Source organism: Physeter macrocephalus, chromosome 11, assembly GCF_002837175.3.
Source record: "Physeter macrocephalus isolate SW-GA chromosome 11, ASM283717v5, whole genome shotgun sequence".
NCBI classification, from domain to species: domain Eukaryota; kingdom Metazoa; phylum Chordata; class Mammalia; order Artiodactyla; family Physeteridae; genus Physeter; species Physeter macrocephalus.
In genome coordinates, this window is record NC_041224.1 from 122127921 (window position 1) to 122146277 (window position 18357).

Sequence of the window (18357 nt, forward strand, 5' to 3'; positions counted from 1 at the left end):
TCCCTCAAAATGGAATACCCATCTGTTTCCTGGTAGAACTCTGACTGATAGAATGAGAAAAAGTGGGCAGAATTAAAACACGGCCTTTAGCAACAGAAAAGCAACAAACGTAAGAAGAGCCATGGAGTGACTAGCGCCAAAATGTGCAAGTTCTGCCATCTCCTCTTTCTGCATCTGTGGATCACTAGCATCTGAGGTTGGGTCCTCTAGAAGTAAATACTGAGATGGAGTTTTGGGTTCAAGGGATCAACACCTATGAAAGGAAGGGGGAGAAGGCAGGGTTGGGAAAAAGGGGAAGTCAAACTCCAATTCAGGCTTCACAAAACTTCAGTCAACCCAACAGGGAGCTCTAGAGTGAGGAATGCCTGTCAGAGTGTCCCACATTAGGCTGAGATGATCCTGCCTTTGTACTCGCTCGTCATTTATTAACTAGATTCACTAGATCACCGAGGAAGGGGTGATCTTGGGTAAAGTGGCTCTCTGTAGCTGAGGCTACATGGAAGTAGGTGCCAGCCGGAGGCTGCCAGCTCACTGCACTCCCTGCAGCTGGGCAGAAAGTCTTACCTTGAAGATGGAATGTGGGGTGCCATCCCCACATCTTCCACACCAATTTGATCCCAGTCTCTCACTGTGTGCCTGTCTACCACAGGAACTGTTTCCAAAGGCTCCATTCTAGTACCTCCTCCCTAGTAAGAAACACCCCAGCTTAATTAGTTCAATTTATCCTAAGTACTTTCTACAATACTCCCTGCTTCTCCATGGTGGATACATTCCAAGACCCCCAGTGGATGCCTGAAGCCACGGATAGTACTGAACCTTATATATACTATGTTTTTCCTATGCATACATACTCATGATAAAGTTTAATTTATAAAGTAGGCACAGTAAGAGATTAACAACAATAACTAATAATAAAATAGAGCAATTATAACAATACAATGTAATAAAAGTCATGTGGTCTCTCTCTCAATATTATTGTACAAATTTAATGCCTTTTTCATCTTAACTAAGCATTTATCAGACATTGTGGGTGTAACTTTTGCAGTTTGAGGTGTGATAGCAAAACTAGCACAAATTTCTTTTTCCTTTTTCACAGTTTCACAGATAGAAGATTCGTTCTTACCTTAGATCTTAACAACTTCAGCATATGATGTTTTTTCTTCCCTTATTAAGTAGAGAACTTTCCCCCTTTCACTTAAAGGAAGCACCTAACGGCTTCTCTATGGCGTATCCTAATTGTCAGCATCACTGGCCAAAAAGCACATGAAAAGATGTTCAACATCACTAATTATAAGAGAAATGCAAATCAAAACTACAGTGAGGTATCACCTCACACCAGTCAGAATGGCCACCTTCAAAAAATCTATAAACAATAAATGCTGGAGAGGGTGTGGAGAAAAGGGAACCCTCTTGCACTGTTGGTGGGAATGTAAATTGATACAGCCACTATGGAGAACAGTATGGAGGTTCCTTAAAAAACTAAAAATAAAACTACCATATGACCCAGCAATCCTACTCCTAGGCATGTACCCAAAGAAAACCATAATTCGAAAAGATACATGCACCCCAATGTTCACTGCAGCACTATTTACAATACAATAGCCAGGACATGGAAGTAACCTAAATGTCCATCAACAGAGGAATGGATAAAGAAGATGTGGTACATATATTCAATGGAATATTACTCAGCCATTAAAAAGAATGAAATAATGCCATTTGCAGCAACATGGATGGACCTAGAGATTGTCACACTGAGTGTAGTAAGTCAGACACAGAAAGACAAATATCATATGATATTGCTTATATGTGGAATCTAAAAAAAGGGGTACAAATGAACTTATTTACAAAACAGAAGTAGAGTCACAGATGTAGAAAACAAACTTATGGTTACCAGGGGATAAGGAGAAGGAGGGATAAATTGGAGACTGAGATTGACATATACACACTACTATATATAAAATAGATAACTAGTAAGAACCTGCTGGATAGCACAGGTAACTCTACTCAATACTCTGTAATGGCCTATATGGAAAAAGAATCTAAAAAAAGAGTGGATATCTGTTTATGTATAACTGATTCACTTTGCTGTACACCTGAAACTAACACAACATTGTAAATCAACTATACTCCAAAAACAAAAAAAAACTAAACCAAGGGCTACTTGAACACAAGCACTGTGATAACTTGACAGCTGATCTAGTAACCAAGGCGGCTACTAAGCGACTGATGGGCGGGGCATGCTGGACAAAGGGATAATTCATGACCAAGCAGGAGGGAGCAGGACAGCATGAGATTTCATCAACACTACTCAGAACGGTGCACAATTTAAAACTTGTGACTCATTTATTTCCGGAACTTTCAATTTAATGTTTTCAGACCTCAGGTACCAGAAACCATGGAAAGTGAAACTGTGGGTAAGATGGCACCACTGTAATCAAGTTTCTCTATCTTATAAACTGCCAGAGTAACAGGCAGGTGATTGAAGAAATATGTTCCCACTTTAGGAAATCTGAGGTACTAAGAGAAAAGATAGTACTATATAGTATCAGAAATAACATCACCAAGCAGTAGAAGTGCAGCATTCATGCTTCTGTCTGTATATACTCATGGAAAGGGTTGCTTTGTGATATTACCTCTAAGATACTGAACATGTGTGGCTTTGACGATTAATTCTTTAGCTCTGTGCAGTAGGTACTCTTACCTCCTATGTGGTTTCTGAAGAAAGCTATAGGCTTTCCAATCAGTATTCCTGACTCTTACCATTCCTCAGCAGTAGTAGTATATTTTAATATTGACACAACACTTGAGTTGCAAAATGCATCAGCCATTATATAATGTCTGGCTAAGTCAATATGACTGTTTTTATGGTGAAAATTGATACTTTGGGGTTTTTTTGGCCACACTGCAGCAGCTTGCAGGATCTTAGTTCCCCGACCAGGGATCAAACCCACGGTCCCTGCAGTGGAAGCGCAGAGTTCTAACAACTGGACCACCAGGGAATTCCTGATGCTTTGGTTTCCTTAAACTAAATGTTCTTATCCCTTTCATGTACCACCTCTTCATCTGGATCTGTTAGAGATAGTTGACATTGTGCTACCACATTTTCAGATATCCTATTAAAATATATTTAAGTAATGATCTGAACATAAAATGAGATCTTTTGAGTACATTAAGTAGCAAGAAAGTGGGAACATTTCTAGCAGGAGCAAACCTCTCCAAGCTGGTATCTTAGGCAAGGATTGTTTTCTTGTTTTTCTGGACTCAAATGAACAGGCAAATTTAAATTCATCTGGGTTCTTCTCTCTCTTAACTTAGAACACAATTAAATTAACTAGTTCAGAATTTAGCCATAACATCTTTAATGTTGAATACAAAAATGATGAAGTACATTAATTATTAAATATTCTTTAAAAAAAATATTTATTTATTTGGTTGCACCGGGTCTTAGTTGCAGCAGGCAGGCTCCTTAGTTTCGGCTTGCGGGCTCCTTAGTTGTGACATGCCTGTGGGATCTAGTTCCCTGACCAGGGATTGAACTCGGGCCCCCTGCATTGGGAGCTCAGAGTCTTAACCATTGAGCCACCAGGGAAGTCCCAGTTATTAAATATTCTTGATTTGATATTATAGATTATGTAAATAATTCTGTGCCAAAATTTGAAGCTGAAGAGCTAATTGTTCTTTAATGTTTTTGACAACATAGTTTATAGATTTGCAAAAGTATTCAACCTACACCTTTTTGAGTGTGCACGTGTACAGCTATGCAACGCTCTGATTGTAAACCAAAGGATCCTCAAACCCATGTTCTATCAGATTCTTTCTGAGGATGTAAAAACCTTTGATTTCAGAGAGCAGGCTTCCTACTAATTATTGGTTCTGGAAAACAAACAAATAGAAAACACACGTCTTTTTTTTTAGGACTTTGAAAGCAACAGTCTTTCATATTAGCTTGCTCAGGCACTAGAAGGGAGCGTGGTGTCATTCAAGTGCTGCATTCTTCAAAGTATGTATGCCCTGGCATTCCCAGACACTGGGAAAAGGTACAGCAAAGAAGGGCTTAGAAAACTATTTTCCTGAGATTGAAATAGGACAACTTTGGTTTCCAAAAATTTACTGCTATCTAGTGTTTTACACAAAAATTCCCAATATAGGGATTTGATCCCTTTTTAGTGGCAATATCTTTCAAATAATTTGATTTTCAAAACCTTATTGTTATTTTAAAATTATGTATGCTCACTGATTTTTACAAAGAAAGTCAAACAATAGAGAAAAATACAAAGAAGAAAGTGAACACAACTGGAACTCACACGATATATTCCCACCATATGGGGGAGGATTCTTTCAGACATCTCTCTCTTTCTCTATATATATACAGAAATGTATATGAATTTAAATACATAAAATGATATTGTACCTTCTGTTTCTGGAATGATATTGTTGCAGACGGAGTAGACATCTTTCTGTGGCAGATGACTTGATTCTTGGTGGTAAAGCATAGTGGTTGTGGGTAGGAGGAGTCACAGAGCCTAGGTTTTAATTTCTTCTCCACTCACTATGTGACATTGGGCAAGTGATTTAACCCATCTCTATGTACCTCGGTTTCCTCATAATGCAAAAATGGGGATGATAATATTACCTACCTCAGAGAGTTGATGTGAGAGTAAAATCAGATCACGTAATTGTTTGACAGTACCTGCAAAATAATAAGCACTTAATACATTTTAACTATCTTAACTGAATATAAGTTTCAACTTCATAGTAACACTGAAGGTTGTTAAAATATGAACGTGGGATATTTTTTTCAAATAGCTTTCATCATGATAATCCCAAACCATGCTTTTAACATAAATTATTAATGCTTCTACATATAACTATATCTCCACTGACGCTGGTATTTGCATGCAGCAAATACTATGAACTTATTGACTGATCTACCTGAAGACTTTAACAGAAGGAGGTGAACTACCTTTTTATGGAGGCCTCTTTAAAAATTGTTCTGTGGAATGCAAGGTGCCTTTAAGCAAGAGAGTTTTACTGCACTGGCTTTATAAAACCTGACTCCAACTAAAAATCCCTGTTAATTATTAAACCCTTATGTATAATCTGGATACCTGACACTGCTGATACTGCAGATTGAGAACAGAGAGTGTTTGTCCCTCAAGTTAAACCTAAACACCAACAGAAAAATGTAGTTATCAAGGGATTTAAAACCCCCAAAACTTTTCCTCTTATATTTAGTAAAGAGTGTGGGGTATCTCCTGTTTTGGCTGGCATATCTAGGGCCTAAACAACTGGTTTAAACCTTGTTTGGGATTCCTGCTTGTTTTAGCATGGCGGATCTTGGAGTTCACAGAATCCTCCTTCTGGTTATCGCTCTGACAAAGTGTCTGGAGGGCACAAAACTGCTGGCAGACTTTAAAAAATGTGGTGACTTGGAATGTGAAAGTAAGTCGCTTTTCTTTTTTTCCTTCTTTTCCTCTTAAAGTGAGGCTCTGAAATGATATAAAATGTTATTGTGGACATGTATGATAAAAATGAACATTAATATCATTGAGAAATATTTATAATTATAAGATATAGTACACTATAAAAAAGAAATGCTGGAAGCAAAGTATTTTGTGATAGTTTTTAATGTAAATATACAAAGTGGCAAAGATCAGCCTGATACATAAATATATAAGAAATTTTAAGGATATTAATCCAGATCTCAAAAACAAACTAATTAGCACTTTTACTAATTTTTAAGATAAATGTAATGATTTGTATTAAAAAAGATATCAAGCCATTTGATAGTTATTTTTATGAAGCCCTTACATTTTTTAGTTTCTATTTCACAATCAGAAGTTTCTGATTCTCATGAGTTTTCTAAGACTGTTTTTATTTCAAACCGTCATGATTTATTGTGTAAACTTTATCAAACATTAATTATTTCTGTGTTCCCTTATTATGCAAAAATACTGAAATCAGTGTTAGGAATACATAATTTTATTTATATCTTTGAATATTAAACTTCCTTCTTCTACAAAGAGAAATTAATTTTCATTTTATTGCTTAAGAACTTATTTTCTGAAATTGGCATTATGGTACAAAATGAATAGCATCCCAGTATATTAGAATTGTTTTATATTGTTCTATCCCTCCAGTATGTGAGAATTACTTCGAATTTGCAACATGTAATTAAAAATGCAAAATATTATTAGTATGAACATAAATGATTTAAAAGTAAATTTTTTATGTGTAAACATTTTCCTTAATCATTTGGATACATAATTTAATATATACAGAATGTTTACTAGATGATGTTTTATAATAATATTATTATAACAACTTTTCTTTCCTTCTTTACAACCTCATTTTAGTTTTCTTAGGGCTAGGCACATAACATGGAAAGAGAACATTCAAATTTATAGTAATTGATAAAAGTTATTTTAACTTTAATTGCACGAATTAATGAAAATGTTTTACATATGCCAGTATAATTATAATTGTTAATAAGGTATGTATATTACTTTATGTGCTGAAGGGCTAAATCTATCCTATGTGGTTATGGTCATTCATAGTTATTAAAGGCCTATTATGTGCTGGGTCTGGGGGATGAGGGGTGTGTATCTAAGAGGGATAAAATGAAATGTAAGATAAGTTTCTTGTCCTCCAGCGATTTTCATTCTAGTGAATGATGACAAGACAGGTCAATATGAAACAGTAAATAGTAATACAACATAAGGATAATAGATAATATTGAAATTCAGAGAAGCGGCAGAGTAGGATGGACCAATTAGGTATGTCTTATAGCGGAAGTAGGATATGACTTGTCCATGAAGAAAGACTGATGGGTTTTTAGAAAGGCTTAGGAAAAAAACAGAAAGAAAACTCAGAATACAGAAGGCGGATGTTGCAGTGAAAAGAACTTCAGTTCAAATCTGGCTCCACCATTTATCAGGTGTGTGTGACCAACTCTTTGATACTTAATTAAAGGCTCATTTTTTAGTCTGAGATGAGATTATTTACCTCATAGGTCTGTTCTGAGGATTTAATAATAGCAGTAATAAAAGGTATGAAAGAGCTTATCATGATGCCTGGAATATAGTAGGTGCCAGAAGAAAACTAATTATCTTTTCCTTCCCTTCTCTACTGTGTGTTTTTCTCTGCATGTTTACATAGCTTTAATAAGCAGAGTCTTAGCCATAAGAGATTACAGAGGACCTGACTGTCGATACCTGAACTTCACTAAGGGAGAAGAGATATCTGTTTATGTTAAACTCACAGGAGAAAGGGAAGATTTGTGGGCAGGAAGTGTAAGTATCTAATCTTACAAATTGAATACGGAATAAATGACTAGCTTTTAGTCATTTATTAATGAACACATTTATTCATGTTCATGAATAAATGAACACAAGGATGCCTGGTGTTCATCTCTAAAGGAACTTTAAGAATTTCAAAGTACTTTATATATATATTAAAAACCCTTAACATATTTAAACAAACAAACAAAAAAATGGTCATGTTCAGTGTTGGTTCCAGAATTTCTATAAAAAATACTTTTGGGGAAGCCAATCTGGTTGGGATGAAGGCTTAAGAGTGCCTTGAAATTACTTTTACACAGCATGCATAGTTTTTGAACTTAGGTTTTATATTTATTTGGAGAGACTTTAGAGGTGCCAATGGAGATTATGGGATGACTAGGTAACCCCAGCCATCCCTTGGTGCTACCAATGGACAAGTTTAAGAGAGATGGGAAGTTTTAGTTAATCAGATTAAAAGACATGTCTTAGGAATTCCCTGGTGGTTCAATGGTTAGGACTCTGTGCTTTCATTGCTGAGGGCACAGTTTCATTCCTTGGTTGGGGAAATAAGATCCCACTTGGCCAAAAAAAAAAAAAAAAAAAAAAAAAATGACATGTCTTTCTGAGCAAATAAAGGGCTGAGTTGCTATTGAAGAGATCCTCAGAAAGATTAGTAGCCTAGGGAAACAAGGTATATGAATTTTTCATAGAGAAAAAGAATAACTGAGAGAGACCACTATTTGGCCCAAAGTCCTATTACACTGAAATGCCTAGATGCCTGAATCACCTCTCTGAATATACAAATAGAAAAATTAATGATTAATATTTTCAGTTGAATATAGGATTGTATCTTAGATTATATCATGCTTTAGAATGAAAAGATACCATGACAAGTGATTTTACTCCCAAGCTGAACAAGCATGACCAACCTGATACATACATCATTTCCATATTGCGTATGCATAAGATCTCTTCCCTGTGTAGCCTCTGTGACCTTTATTTGAAGAAGCAGATTCTATTTGGGTCTATCCTGCTTTTTAGCATGAGGGGCTACATGACTGAAACTCAGACTGTTGTTGGCCAGAATTGTTTACCTGGACTTTGCAACTCCCAAGACTTCTTACTGCTTATGGTGCCTTAAACATGCCATTTCTCTGTCTTGAATGCATGGGAGGTATCCAATGCAACTATAAGAAAAATGACACAGTAAGTATCATAAGAGGAAAAGAAAGCATTCTTTCTTGTTTACCATGTGTGAAAATGATAGTTCCACACAAAAGCAGCATGTAATGTGTGGAGCCAGGGTGAAGTTTCAAGCACACTTGGTTTTGTGCCTTAGGTGTCTAGTCTAGGCAGATAACTGTTTAAGAAGCCACGCTGTGTGGTTAGGACTCTGGGCTTTCATTGCCAGAGGGCCCGGGTTCAATCCCTGGTCAGGGAACTAAGATCCCGCAAGCCCCACTGGCATGGCCAAGAAAAAGAAGCCACACTGTGGAGTTCATTCCATCAGTTTCCAAATAATTGCAGCAACTGGAGAGCTGGAAGAATCACAGTTGGGGTATAATGGTGCTGACTCAAAGGGCCAAAAGAAATATGCTCTTTAAACTTTGACAGAGATGGGAAATGGGCTGAGAGTGGTTATGTGAAGGCTTCACTCTTGGGGGACATCTTGTATGCACTTAAACCGGATTGAGAGGATCTCTGTTACCAAGGTACCCTCAGAAAAGTTGTATGGAACCAAATGCACCCTGGAAGACTCATAGTTCTTTACTATCTTGATGAATCCACCTCAGCCTTTCAGAGTTTAAATATCTTACCCAATTTTGACATCCTGAAAATGCCGCAAATGTCACAGCTACATCTTGCTTGGCTACAGTCACCATTCTCTTGCTTTTTGATATTCCGGGTTTACTAGTGTAAATCTGTGGTCCACTTGGGCAAGAAAGGTCATTAAGAACAGAAAAAGAAAGACAATGTGTGGTTTTCCCTCTGAAATCTGAAAAAGTGGCATTTTATAGCTTGGCCCTTTGTTCCCTCAGATTTATGCTGTTCTGTCAAGTAGCAAAAGGAATATGATTTCACTGACTTTCTTTTAGGTGGTAAATGAAAGCCGTTAATGTTTGTAATTTGAAATAGATGAAAGCCAAGGACATGAAACAAAATTAAGCTCAATGGCTATTATTGCTCTGATCACTCTTACTTTCTAATCTTCATTCTTCATTTTGATAGAAAGGAAAGGACTTTGGGTATTTTCCCAGAGATGCAGTCCAGATTGAAGAGGTGTTCATATCTGAGGAAGTTGAAATATCAACAAAAGTGAGTAAACTCATTTCGGTTATTCATTGAATTTATTTATTTATTTATTAAAGAAAATTTATATTTTATTTTCTCTAACAAAAGAAATAGTTGTTGTAAACACCCAAGAATTCTCTTTTCCAATTACCAATAGTTTTTTTCTTCTTCTTTTTTAATGAATGTTTTATTTATTTTTATTAATTGATATTGGAGTATAGTTGCTTTTTCGGTTATTAACTGAATTTAAAATTTTTTGGCTGAAACAGTTTTCTGTGGTATAAGTGCCCATCAGTTATACATCTTATATAGTGGATATATAAAATAGTCTGAAAACTCACTCTAGGAATAGTTTGAGTATGTGAATAAAATCAGGTAAGATGAGATTGATGACAAGGATTTTGCTTACTGAAAAATTAACAGGCAGTAGAGTGTAGTGGTTAAGAGCATGGATTCTGGAGGTGGACTGGGTTCAAAGCCTGACTCAGCCACTTAGTTGCCATGTGGTCCTGTGTGGCTTTTTTCTCATCTGTAAAATGAAGATGATGATTATAATATAGTGCTACCTCAACAAATTTATTGAGCAAAAAATGAGCATATGTAAAGTACATAGAACAGCACTTGGTAATTGCTATGTAAGTGTTAGATATTATTACTAATGTTATTGTCCTACTGGGACAGAGTTTATTTCCCATCACATTCTCTAGGTCTCATATCTGTAAACCTCTTTTGCTGTTGGAGTTTTTTTTTGTTTTTGTTTTTTTTTGGCGGTATGCGGGCCTTTCACTGCTGTGGCCTCTCCCGCCGCGGAGCACAGGCTCTGGACGCACATGCTCAGCGGCCATGGCTCACGGGCCCAGCCGCTCCGCGCCCTGCGGGATCTTCCCGGACCGGGGCGTGAACCCGCGTTCCCCGCATAGGCAGGCGGACCCCCAACCACTGCGCCACCAGGGAAGCCCTGCTGTTAGAGTTTTAAAGGAGCTTGGTAATGCTGGGCTTGATAATGAGAATGGGAATCAGAAGGTGACTCTTCAATATGTGAATTTGATTAGCCCATTTAATTCACATTCCAGGTTAAGCCTATTTACCTTACATGAGGTCAGTGTGAAGTCAGTCTGCCTAGTTAAGTAAACTATTATCTGGCTCTTTTCCAGCACAAATTCTGGGATTAACTGTCTATTCACTGTATAACTACTGGTCCCGTCAGTTCTGTCTCCAAAATATATCTGTCTTCTCTTCATTTTTACTCTCCCCATAGCCCTGCTTCAAAGCATCATTGTCTCTTGAGTAGAACACTGCAGTAGGTTTCTAACTGGTCTCCTTGCCCCTACTCTTGCCCTCTTCCAATTCATTCTCCAGACAGCAATGGATCTTATAGATACAAAAACAAAGAAATCAGATCATGTCATTCGCTTGGTTTAAAGCCTTTTTATGGCTTTGCATTGAATCTGGAATCAAGCCCTGACTCCTTACCCTGGCTCTACATGATCTGCTCCTGTCCCCGCTGCCGACCCTGTCACGTGCCACTCTCCCCGCACTCACTATGCTCCTGGCCACACTGGCCTATTGATAGTTCTGAGAACATGCCAAGCTCTTTCCTAGCCCAGAAACTCAAACGGGCTTCCCTCCGTTCAGAATGCTTCCCCTAAGTTCTTCACCTGGTTAGTTCCTTCTTATCCTTTAGGTCACAGCTTAAACATCAGTGCCTCAGAGAGCTCTTCCATGATGATTCTAAAGGAATTACTGCTTCTTAATCACAGCTTCCTGTTTACTTCCTACATATCACTTATCACAATTTATAATTACGTTTTTCTATTGTTTACTGTAGAATTTCAGCACCTGGCACAGTGCAGAGCACATAGTAAGCATATAGAAAGCCCAAATTCTTTATTTTTTAAAAAACATATATTTATTTAGGCTGCACCGGGTCTTAGTTGTGGCATGCATGTGGGATCTAGTTCCCCGACCAGGGATTGAACCCGGACCCCCTGCATTGGGAGCACGGAGTCTTACCCACTGAACCACCAGGGAAGTCCCTAGAAGGCCCAAATTCTTAGATCAAGTTCCCTGGGAAATAGACTCCGAGATGGATCTTTGCATCCAAGAGGTTTACTAGGGAGTACTCTTGGGAATAGCATCTGTGAGGGAATACAAGAAAAAGCAGGATTGGGCAGACAGAGAAGTTGAACTGTGATCCGGATGCAACAAAGGTTTCAGGTGATTTCATAAGGAGCTTTGAAGCTGGAATGGCCTTTCAGGGTTGTCCTGAATAGAGGCAAGGGGTTGGGCCTTTTTATCCTTGCACGACTGGCTCATCTCGGGTAGTATAACCTTGGGCTAGGTTAGGCTAGTATTTACTAGAGACAGTTGCTATTTTAATTACTTGATTCATTTAATCCTCACAACACCCCTATAAGGTAGGTACTGTCATGATTCTCATTTTACAGATGAGGAGACTGAGGCATAGAAAGGTTATCCTATTTGCCCAAGGTCACAGAGCTAGTAAACGGCAGGATTAGGATTTGAACCCAGAGTGTTTGGCTCCAGCGTCTGTTGTTAATCATCTACTATGTTGCAATGCCAAAAAATACTGTAAAATTGCAATTCTGAAGTTTATTTTTGTAAAATTCTGAGCTTTATTCTCATTTCATAATGGTGATATCCAAAGAGCAGTGTATATCACTGTTTCATACCTTCAGATAAAAAAAATATCTTCACCATTTTTCTTCTTGATGATTTGGTTGTCTTGTGAGGTGAGAAAGGGGACCACTGCTTCCATCGGCTACATGCAATATCTCAATAAAAGAAGTCTAAGCGAGGACTTCCCCGGTGGTCCAGTGGTAAAGAATCTACCTTCCAATGCAGGGGACAAGGGTTCGATCCCTGGTCGGGGAATTAAGATCCCACATGCCACAGGGCAACTGAGCCTGCACACTACAGCCACTGAGCTCGCTCGGCTCAACCTGTATGCCGCGAACTACAGAGCCCATGTTCCCTGGAGCCCACATGCCACAAGTAGAGAGAAGCCCACGTGCCGCAGCTACCACCCAACGCAGCCAAAAAAAAAGAAGTTTTTTTAGTGCAACTTCTAACCAGGCCTTCATGCTTTAGAGTGTTTGGTTTGTCTGAGCTGTGACCATGTGCTGTAAATTCCCCTCCCTGAAAGCGCTGCACAGCTGCATATGTCCACTCAGTGTACCCTTACCAGGACCAAGATTTTGTGGCCATGTATGCTTGCTCACTAGAGTTTATTTGCAGAATATACTCCATACTTGATTGCCTCTGCTTCTGAATTTCTTCAATTATTTGATAATAAATAAATCCTAATGCAAGAGGATTTTCATTTAGGTTTATATCATTAACCCTGAAAAGTCAGTTATGATACAAGTGTTTGAGATTAGGAGTTTTTGCTCTGCTGTTGAGCTAGTTGTGTGGCCTTGGGAAAATCATACTCATCCATTTTAAATGATTTCAGAGAAACAAGGAGTTTTTATATATTAATGTCAATCGTAACTTTTTTTCTTTCAGGAATCTGACTTTCTGTGTCTTCTTGGAATAAGCTACACATTTGAAAATGAAGATAGTGAGTTAAACAGTGATAATGGTGAAAATATATATCCATATGAAGAAGGCAAGGAGCCCAAATCTAGAGTATATGAAAGTGATTTTCAGATAGACCTTGGCTTTTATTCAACTTCTGAAAGTACTTTGTTTGAAGACCAATTTCCAGCATCAGAGGCTCCTGAATGTATCAGAAGTACTAGTGAATCAAAAGACTGGGAAGCAGTAGAAGCTGGAAATGTGGAACAGTATCCTGTTCCAGAAGGCGATCATGTCCTACCATCCTCAGCTATTCCTGAAGTGAAAGGATGGTTTGGATTTGGAAAGGACCAAGCTGGAGAAAAGACTTTTGAATCAGTCACTGAATCTCTAGAAGAAAGCTCATTTCGAAGTAGAAAAATAACGGTGGAAGATGAGAATGACCCAGAGGGATTAAACAATGGTGAGCCCCAAACAAAACATAAGCAAGAACTTCAATCAGAATTTGATTCAGTGCCAAAGAAACAGTCGGAACTAGTGTCTGAGTCAGAGCACATCCTCAATCCTCAAGACAGTGGTTGGTTTGGTGGTCGATTTACCAGTTATTTTGGTTTTGGGGGTGAGGATAAAGGGCTTGAATTATTGTCCAAAGAAAGCAACCCACCATTACAAGGTGTTCCTAGTTCCATATCCTCTGAGGAAGAACCCACCGTTCCATGTACAGAAATATTAACAGAAAAAGAAGACACAATCACTAATGATAGCTCAATTCTCAAGCCAAGTTGGTTTGATTTTGGTTTTGCTATGCTAGGATTTTCATATGCTAATGAAGATAAAATTATATCAGATGATGGAAAAAATGAAGAAGAAGGTGGGGGAGATAAACATGGACATCCTCCAACAAGTGAATTTGACCCTGATAAGGAACAAGAAATAAAAATAATAAAAATTATGGAAACTGAAAATCAAATAGGCAAGAAAAGGGTCTTAGAGAAAACAGATGATTCTGATACTTTACCGTATTTTAAAAAGTTCTTGTATACTTTTGACAACCCCTGGAACTTCCAGAACATTCTAAAGGAGACAGAATTGCCATTTCCCAAAGAGACACTGGATGAAAATAATGGAGGTGAAAATGATAAAAGAGAAGAATTTTCAGTTGGGTATTACCCCACAGATAATACGGAAGATATGATGTCGAAAAACGGATACAGTCAGCCAGGTTAGTATAAAAATATCTATAATATGATTTCTTTTTAAAATGTAATCTATTTTTTAAAATTTTTATACAGCAGGTTCTTATTAGTTATCTATTTTATACATATTAGTGTATATACGTCAATCCCAATCTCCCGATTCATCACACCACCCCCCCGCCACTTTCCCCACTTGGTGTCCATACGTTAAACATAATCTATTTTTAAAAGTGCAAATCACATGAAACATCCAGGAATCTATATTTCTCAAAATACTCAATAATCAACAACAACTTTATCAATCACCCTTTTATCAATTTCTGGTTTACTCCGGGATTTAGTAGATCTTAATATCATAAAATAAAATCCCAAGGGACAAAGAATGATTAGCTATATATGGATGTTTCAAGGAGATCTCAAGGTATTTTACAATAAGCTTTAATCAAACTATTATAAGTAAACAGGTTAAAAATATAAATAGTGCTAAGGATTTTTTTTTTTAACAAAAGCAATTTCTATTCCCTCTGTCCATTTCTACTTCTACCTCTGTCCCAGGGACAATAATTTCCTTTATTTTTTTAAGAAAATTTCTTTTAGTGTTTATCTCTATTTTCTAAATAAAATATTTATAGTCTTCTTTGAGTAACCTATTTTTATTTTTTATTTATTTATTTAGTTTTTTGAATAACCTATTTTAGATGATGTTCATTGACTTCCTGTTCTGTTAGGTGAGAATTTTTTCTTATTTGCACTCACTTTTTAGCTCACTTACACCTTCCCAATATAGCTATATCTGAATGGTGTTCTTAGAAACCTAAGCTAAAGTAATTTAAAATTGTCTTGATTCCTGAATGATATTTTATTCTAGATCTATAGCTCCTCCCCCCAAGAAGATCTATGATAACAAGGGTTTTCTTTAAGTGTACAAGATAATAAGGAAACTCAAGCAAAAACAATGTAAAAAGTTTTCAGCTTTCTTCCTCAAGTCTCTCAATTCTGGGAGATCAACAGAGGGCAACAGAAGAGAGCAGAGTAGCAGAGGATACTTCTAGATCTAGATGTCCAGGTATCTAGCAACTCCTATGATTAAAAACAAGTGAAAAAAAAAAACAAGTGGATAGTATTTTAAGTAAAGAATTATATAACATGACTTTCCCACATCTCCATTCTGATGTCTCTATGATGGACAGATTAGAAACTCAACAAATATTGGCCAATAATACAGAAACAATCGATCCTAGAATGACAGAAAAACTTTCACAAGAAGAGATCAACAATGTTGCAAACTCAGAAGGAAACACATTTCACGGGTGCTGGTTGATTATCTTGAATTTCCAGAAGAACTATATGTTATTTCTTAACATTCTACAAAATATGAGTTCTTTACTTGATCAACATCCTCAACCAGAATATAGACTTTAGATTCTAACCCTTTTCTAAATAAGAAAGGTGGTGTGATGATTTTCATGACTGAAAACATTAGAGACCTAGATTTTCAAAGGCTAGAGGAAATTACTTTGTTCTAAGCTTGTTAGATCCTAAGGGAATATTTGTGAAAAAGCAGATGAGTAATTGGAAAGAAGAGAGACTAAATGAAAACAATATCAGACCCAGAAATACAGTATTCAAAATATAGATATATAAAAATATTTTAGAGCTTATTTATAGAAACTTCAGGGCATTCTGAATATCATTTTAGTAGAATTTATCATTTCATACAGTGATGCTGGGAGAATTTCTAAATATGAATAACTTGGTAGATAGTCCAATGAGAACAGGGCATTTATGCACTTATAACTAGTTTTGAGGGACTTTATAAAAATGTTAAGAAATTCCTTTAAGTTTCAGAAAAAAGATGTCTTACTATATAAATACTTCAAAACATTTCACTATTAATTAAATGAAAAACAAGCTGGGGTCATGCAAAGTTTGTTTTAAAAAAAGAATACTAGGGACTTCCCTGGTGGTCTAGTGTTTAAGAATCCTCCTTCCAATGCAGGCGGACACGGGTTTGATCCCTGGTTGGGGAACTAAGATCTCACATGCTGCAGGACAACTAAGCCTGCGTGCTCTAGAGCCTGAGAGCCCCAACGAAGAGCCTGCACGCGGCAACGGAAGATCCCGAGTGCTACAACTAAGACCCGACACAGCCAAATAAGTAAATAAATAAATACTTAAAAAAAAAGAATACTGAAAGGGGGATTCAGATAAAACCACAGACTCTATTTTTTCAATATTGGAGAAATAGCTAAAATAGCCAATATTTTCAGATAATTTCAACAACTGTTTTAGGGAATAACAAATGAAAACTTGACTTATTTGGAAAGAGTGCATAAGGAAAATGAATCACTGATCTTGAAAAAGTATTTGTGAAAAGCTGAGGTTTGAGATAACCACATTTACAAAAAGCTAATATCCTGAGATAACAGTTTACAAAACAGATAAATTAGGGAACAATTATTTATATTACAATATTAATAGCTATTTTACAAAAGGACTCCAAACTGAGCTTATTTAAATAATGAATTTCCCAAGTACAGTTAAATATGAAAACTATTCATTATTTTATTTGAATTAAAATTCTGTTTATTAATTTATTAACAATTGTAAGAAAGTCATATCTGTATCTAATGAACTTTTTAAAATTGAAGTATTGTTGATTTACAATGTTTCAGGTGTACTGCAAAGTGATTCAGTTATACATATATATACATATATATATACATATATATACATATATAACTGAATATATATATGAATAAGAATATATGTATATTCTTTTTCAGATTCTTTTCTATATTAGGTTATTATAAGGTATTGAATATAGTTCCCTGTGCTATACATTAGGACCTTGTTGTTTATCCATTTTATATACAGTAGTGTATAACTGTTAATCCCAAATTCCTAATTTATCTCTCCCCCGCTTTCCCCTTTGGTAACCATAAATTTGTTTTCTATGTCTGTGAGTCTATTTCTGTTTTGTAAATAAGTTCATTTGTATCATTTTTTAGACTCCACATATAAGTGATATCATATGATATTTGTCTTTCTCTGACTTACTTCATTTAATATGATAATCTCTAGGTCCATCAATGTTGCTGCAAATGGCATTATTTCATTCTTTTTTATGGCTGAGTAATAGTCCATTGTATATGCATACCATCTTCTTTATCTGTTCATCTGTTGATGGACATTTAGGTTGCTTCTATGTCTTGGCTATTTGTAAATATTGCTGCTATGAACATTGGGGTACCTGTATCTTTTCAAATTATAGTTTTTTCCCGATATATGCCCAGGAATGGGATTGTGGGATCATATAGTAGTTCTATTTTTAGTCTTTTAAGAAACCTCCATACTGTTCTCCATAGTGGCTGTATCAGTTTACATTTCTACCAGCAGTATAAGAGGGTTCCCTTTTCTCCACACTCTCTCCAGCATTTATTGTTTGTAGATTTTTTGATGATAACCATTCTGACTGGTGTGAGGTGATACCTCATTGTACTTTTGATTTGAATTTCTCTAATAAAAATAGCAACATTGAACATCTTTTCATGTGCTTCTTGGCCATCCAGATGTCTTCTTTGGAGAAATGTCTATTTAGGACTTCCACTCATTTTTTTGATTGGGTTATTTGCTTTTTTGATATTGAGCTGTATGAGCTGTTTGTATATTTTGGAAATCAATCCCTTGTCAGTTGCATCATCCACAAATATTTTCTCCCATTCCATAGGTTGTCTTTTTGTTTTGCTTATGGTTTCCTTTGCTGTGCAAAGCATTTTAGTTTAATTAGGTCCCATTTTTATTTTTGGTTTTGTTTCCATTTCCATCTCTAGGAAACAGATCCCCCAAAATACTGTTGCGATTTATGTCAAAGAGTGTTCTGCCTATGTTTTCCTCTAGGAGTTTTATAGTATCCAGTCTTACATTTAGGTCTTTAATCCATTTTGAGTTTATTTTTGTATACAGTATTAGGGAATGTTCTAATTTCCTTCTTTTACATGTAGCTGTCCAGTTTTCCCAGCATCATTTATTGAAGGTACCATCTTTTT

At 36.4% G+C, this 18357-nt stretch overlaps 1 protein-coding gene across 2 annotated transcripts in view; it reads left to right on the plus strand.

Annotated features, from left to right (window-relative positions):
- Positions 1–5127: 5127 nt before the first annotated feature.
- Positions 5128–18357, plus strand: part of MIA2 (MIA SH3 domain ER export factor 2) — a 100073-nt gene continuing 86843 nt past the window's right edge. The window contains exons 1-4 of one of the 2 annotated variants that reach the window (XM_024116603.1): positions 5128–5442; positions 7159–7292; positions 9510–9596; positions 13101–14334. In XM_024116603.1, the coding sequence (XP_023972371.1) occupies positions 5328–5442; positions 7159–7292; positions 9510–9596; positions 13101–14334 (1570 nt within the window). In that variant the 5' untranslated portion in view covers positions 5128–5327. The remainder of the gene's footprint in view (positions 5443–7158; positions 7293–9509; positions 9597–13100; positions 14335–18357) is intronic. The other variant, XM_024116605.2, reaches the window with a different exon arrangement.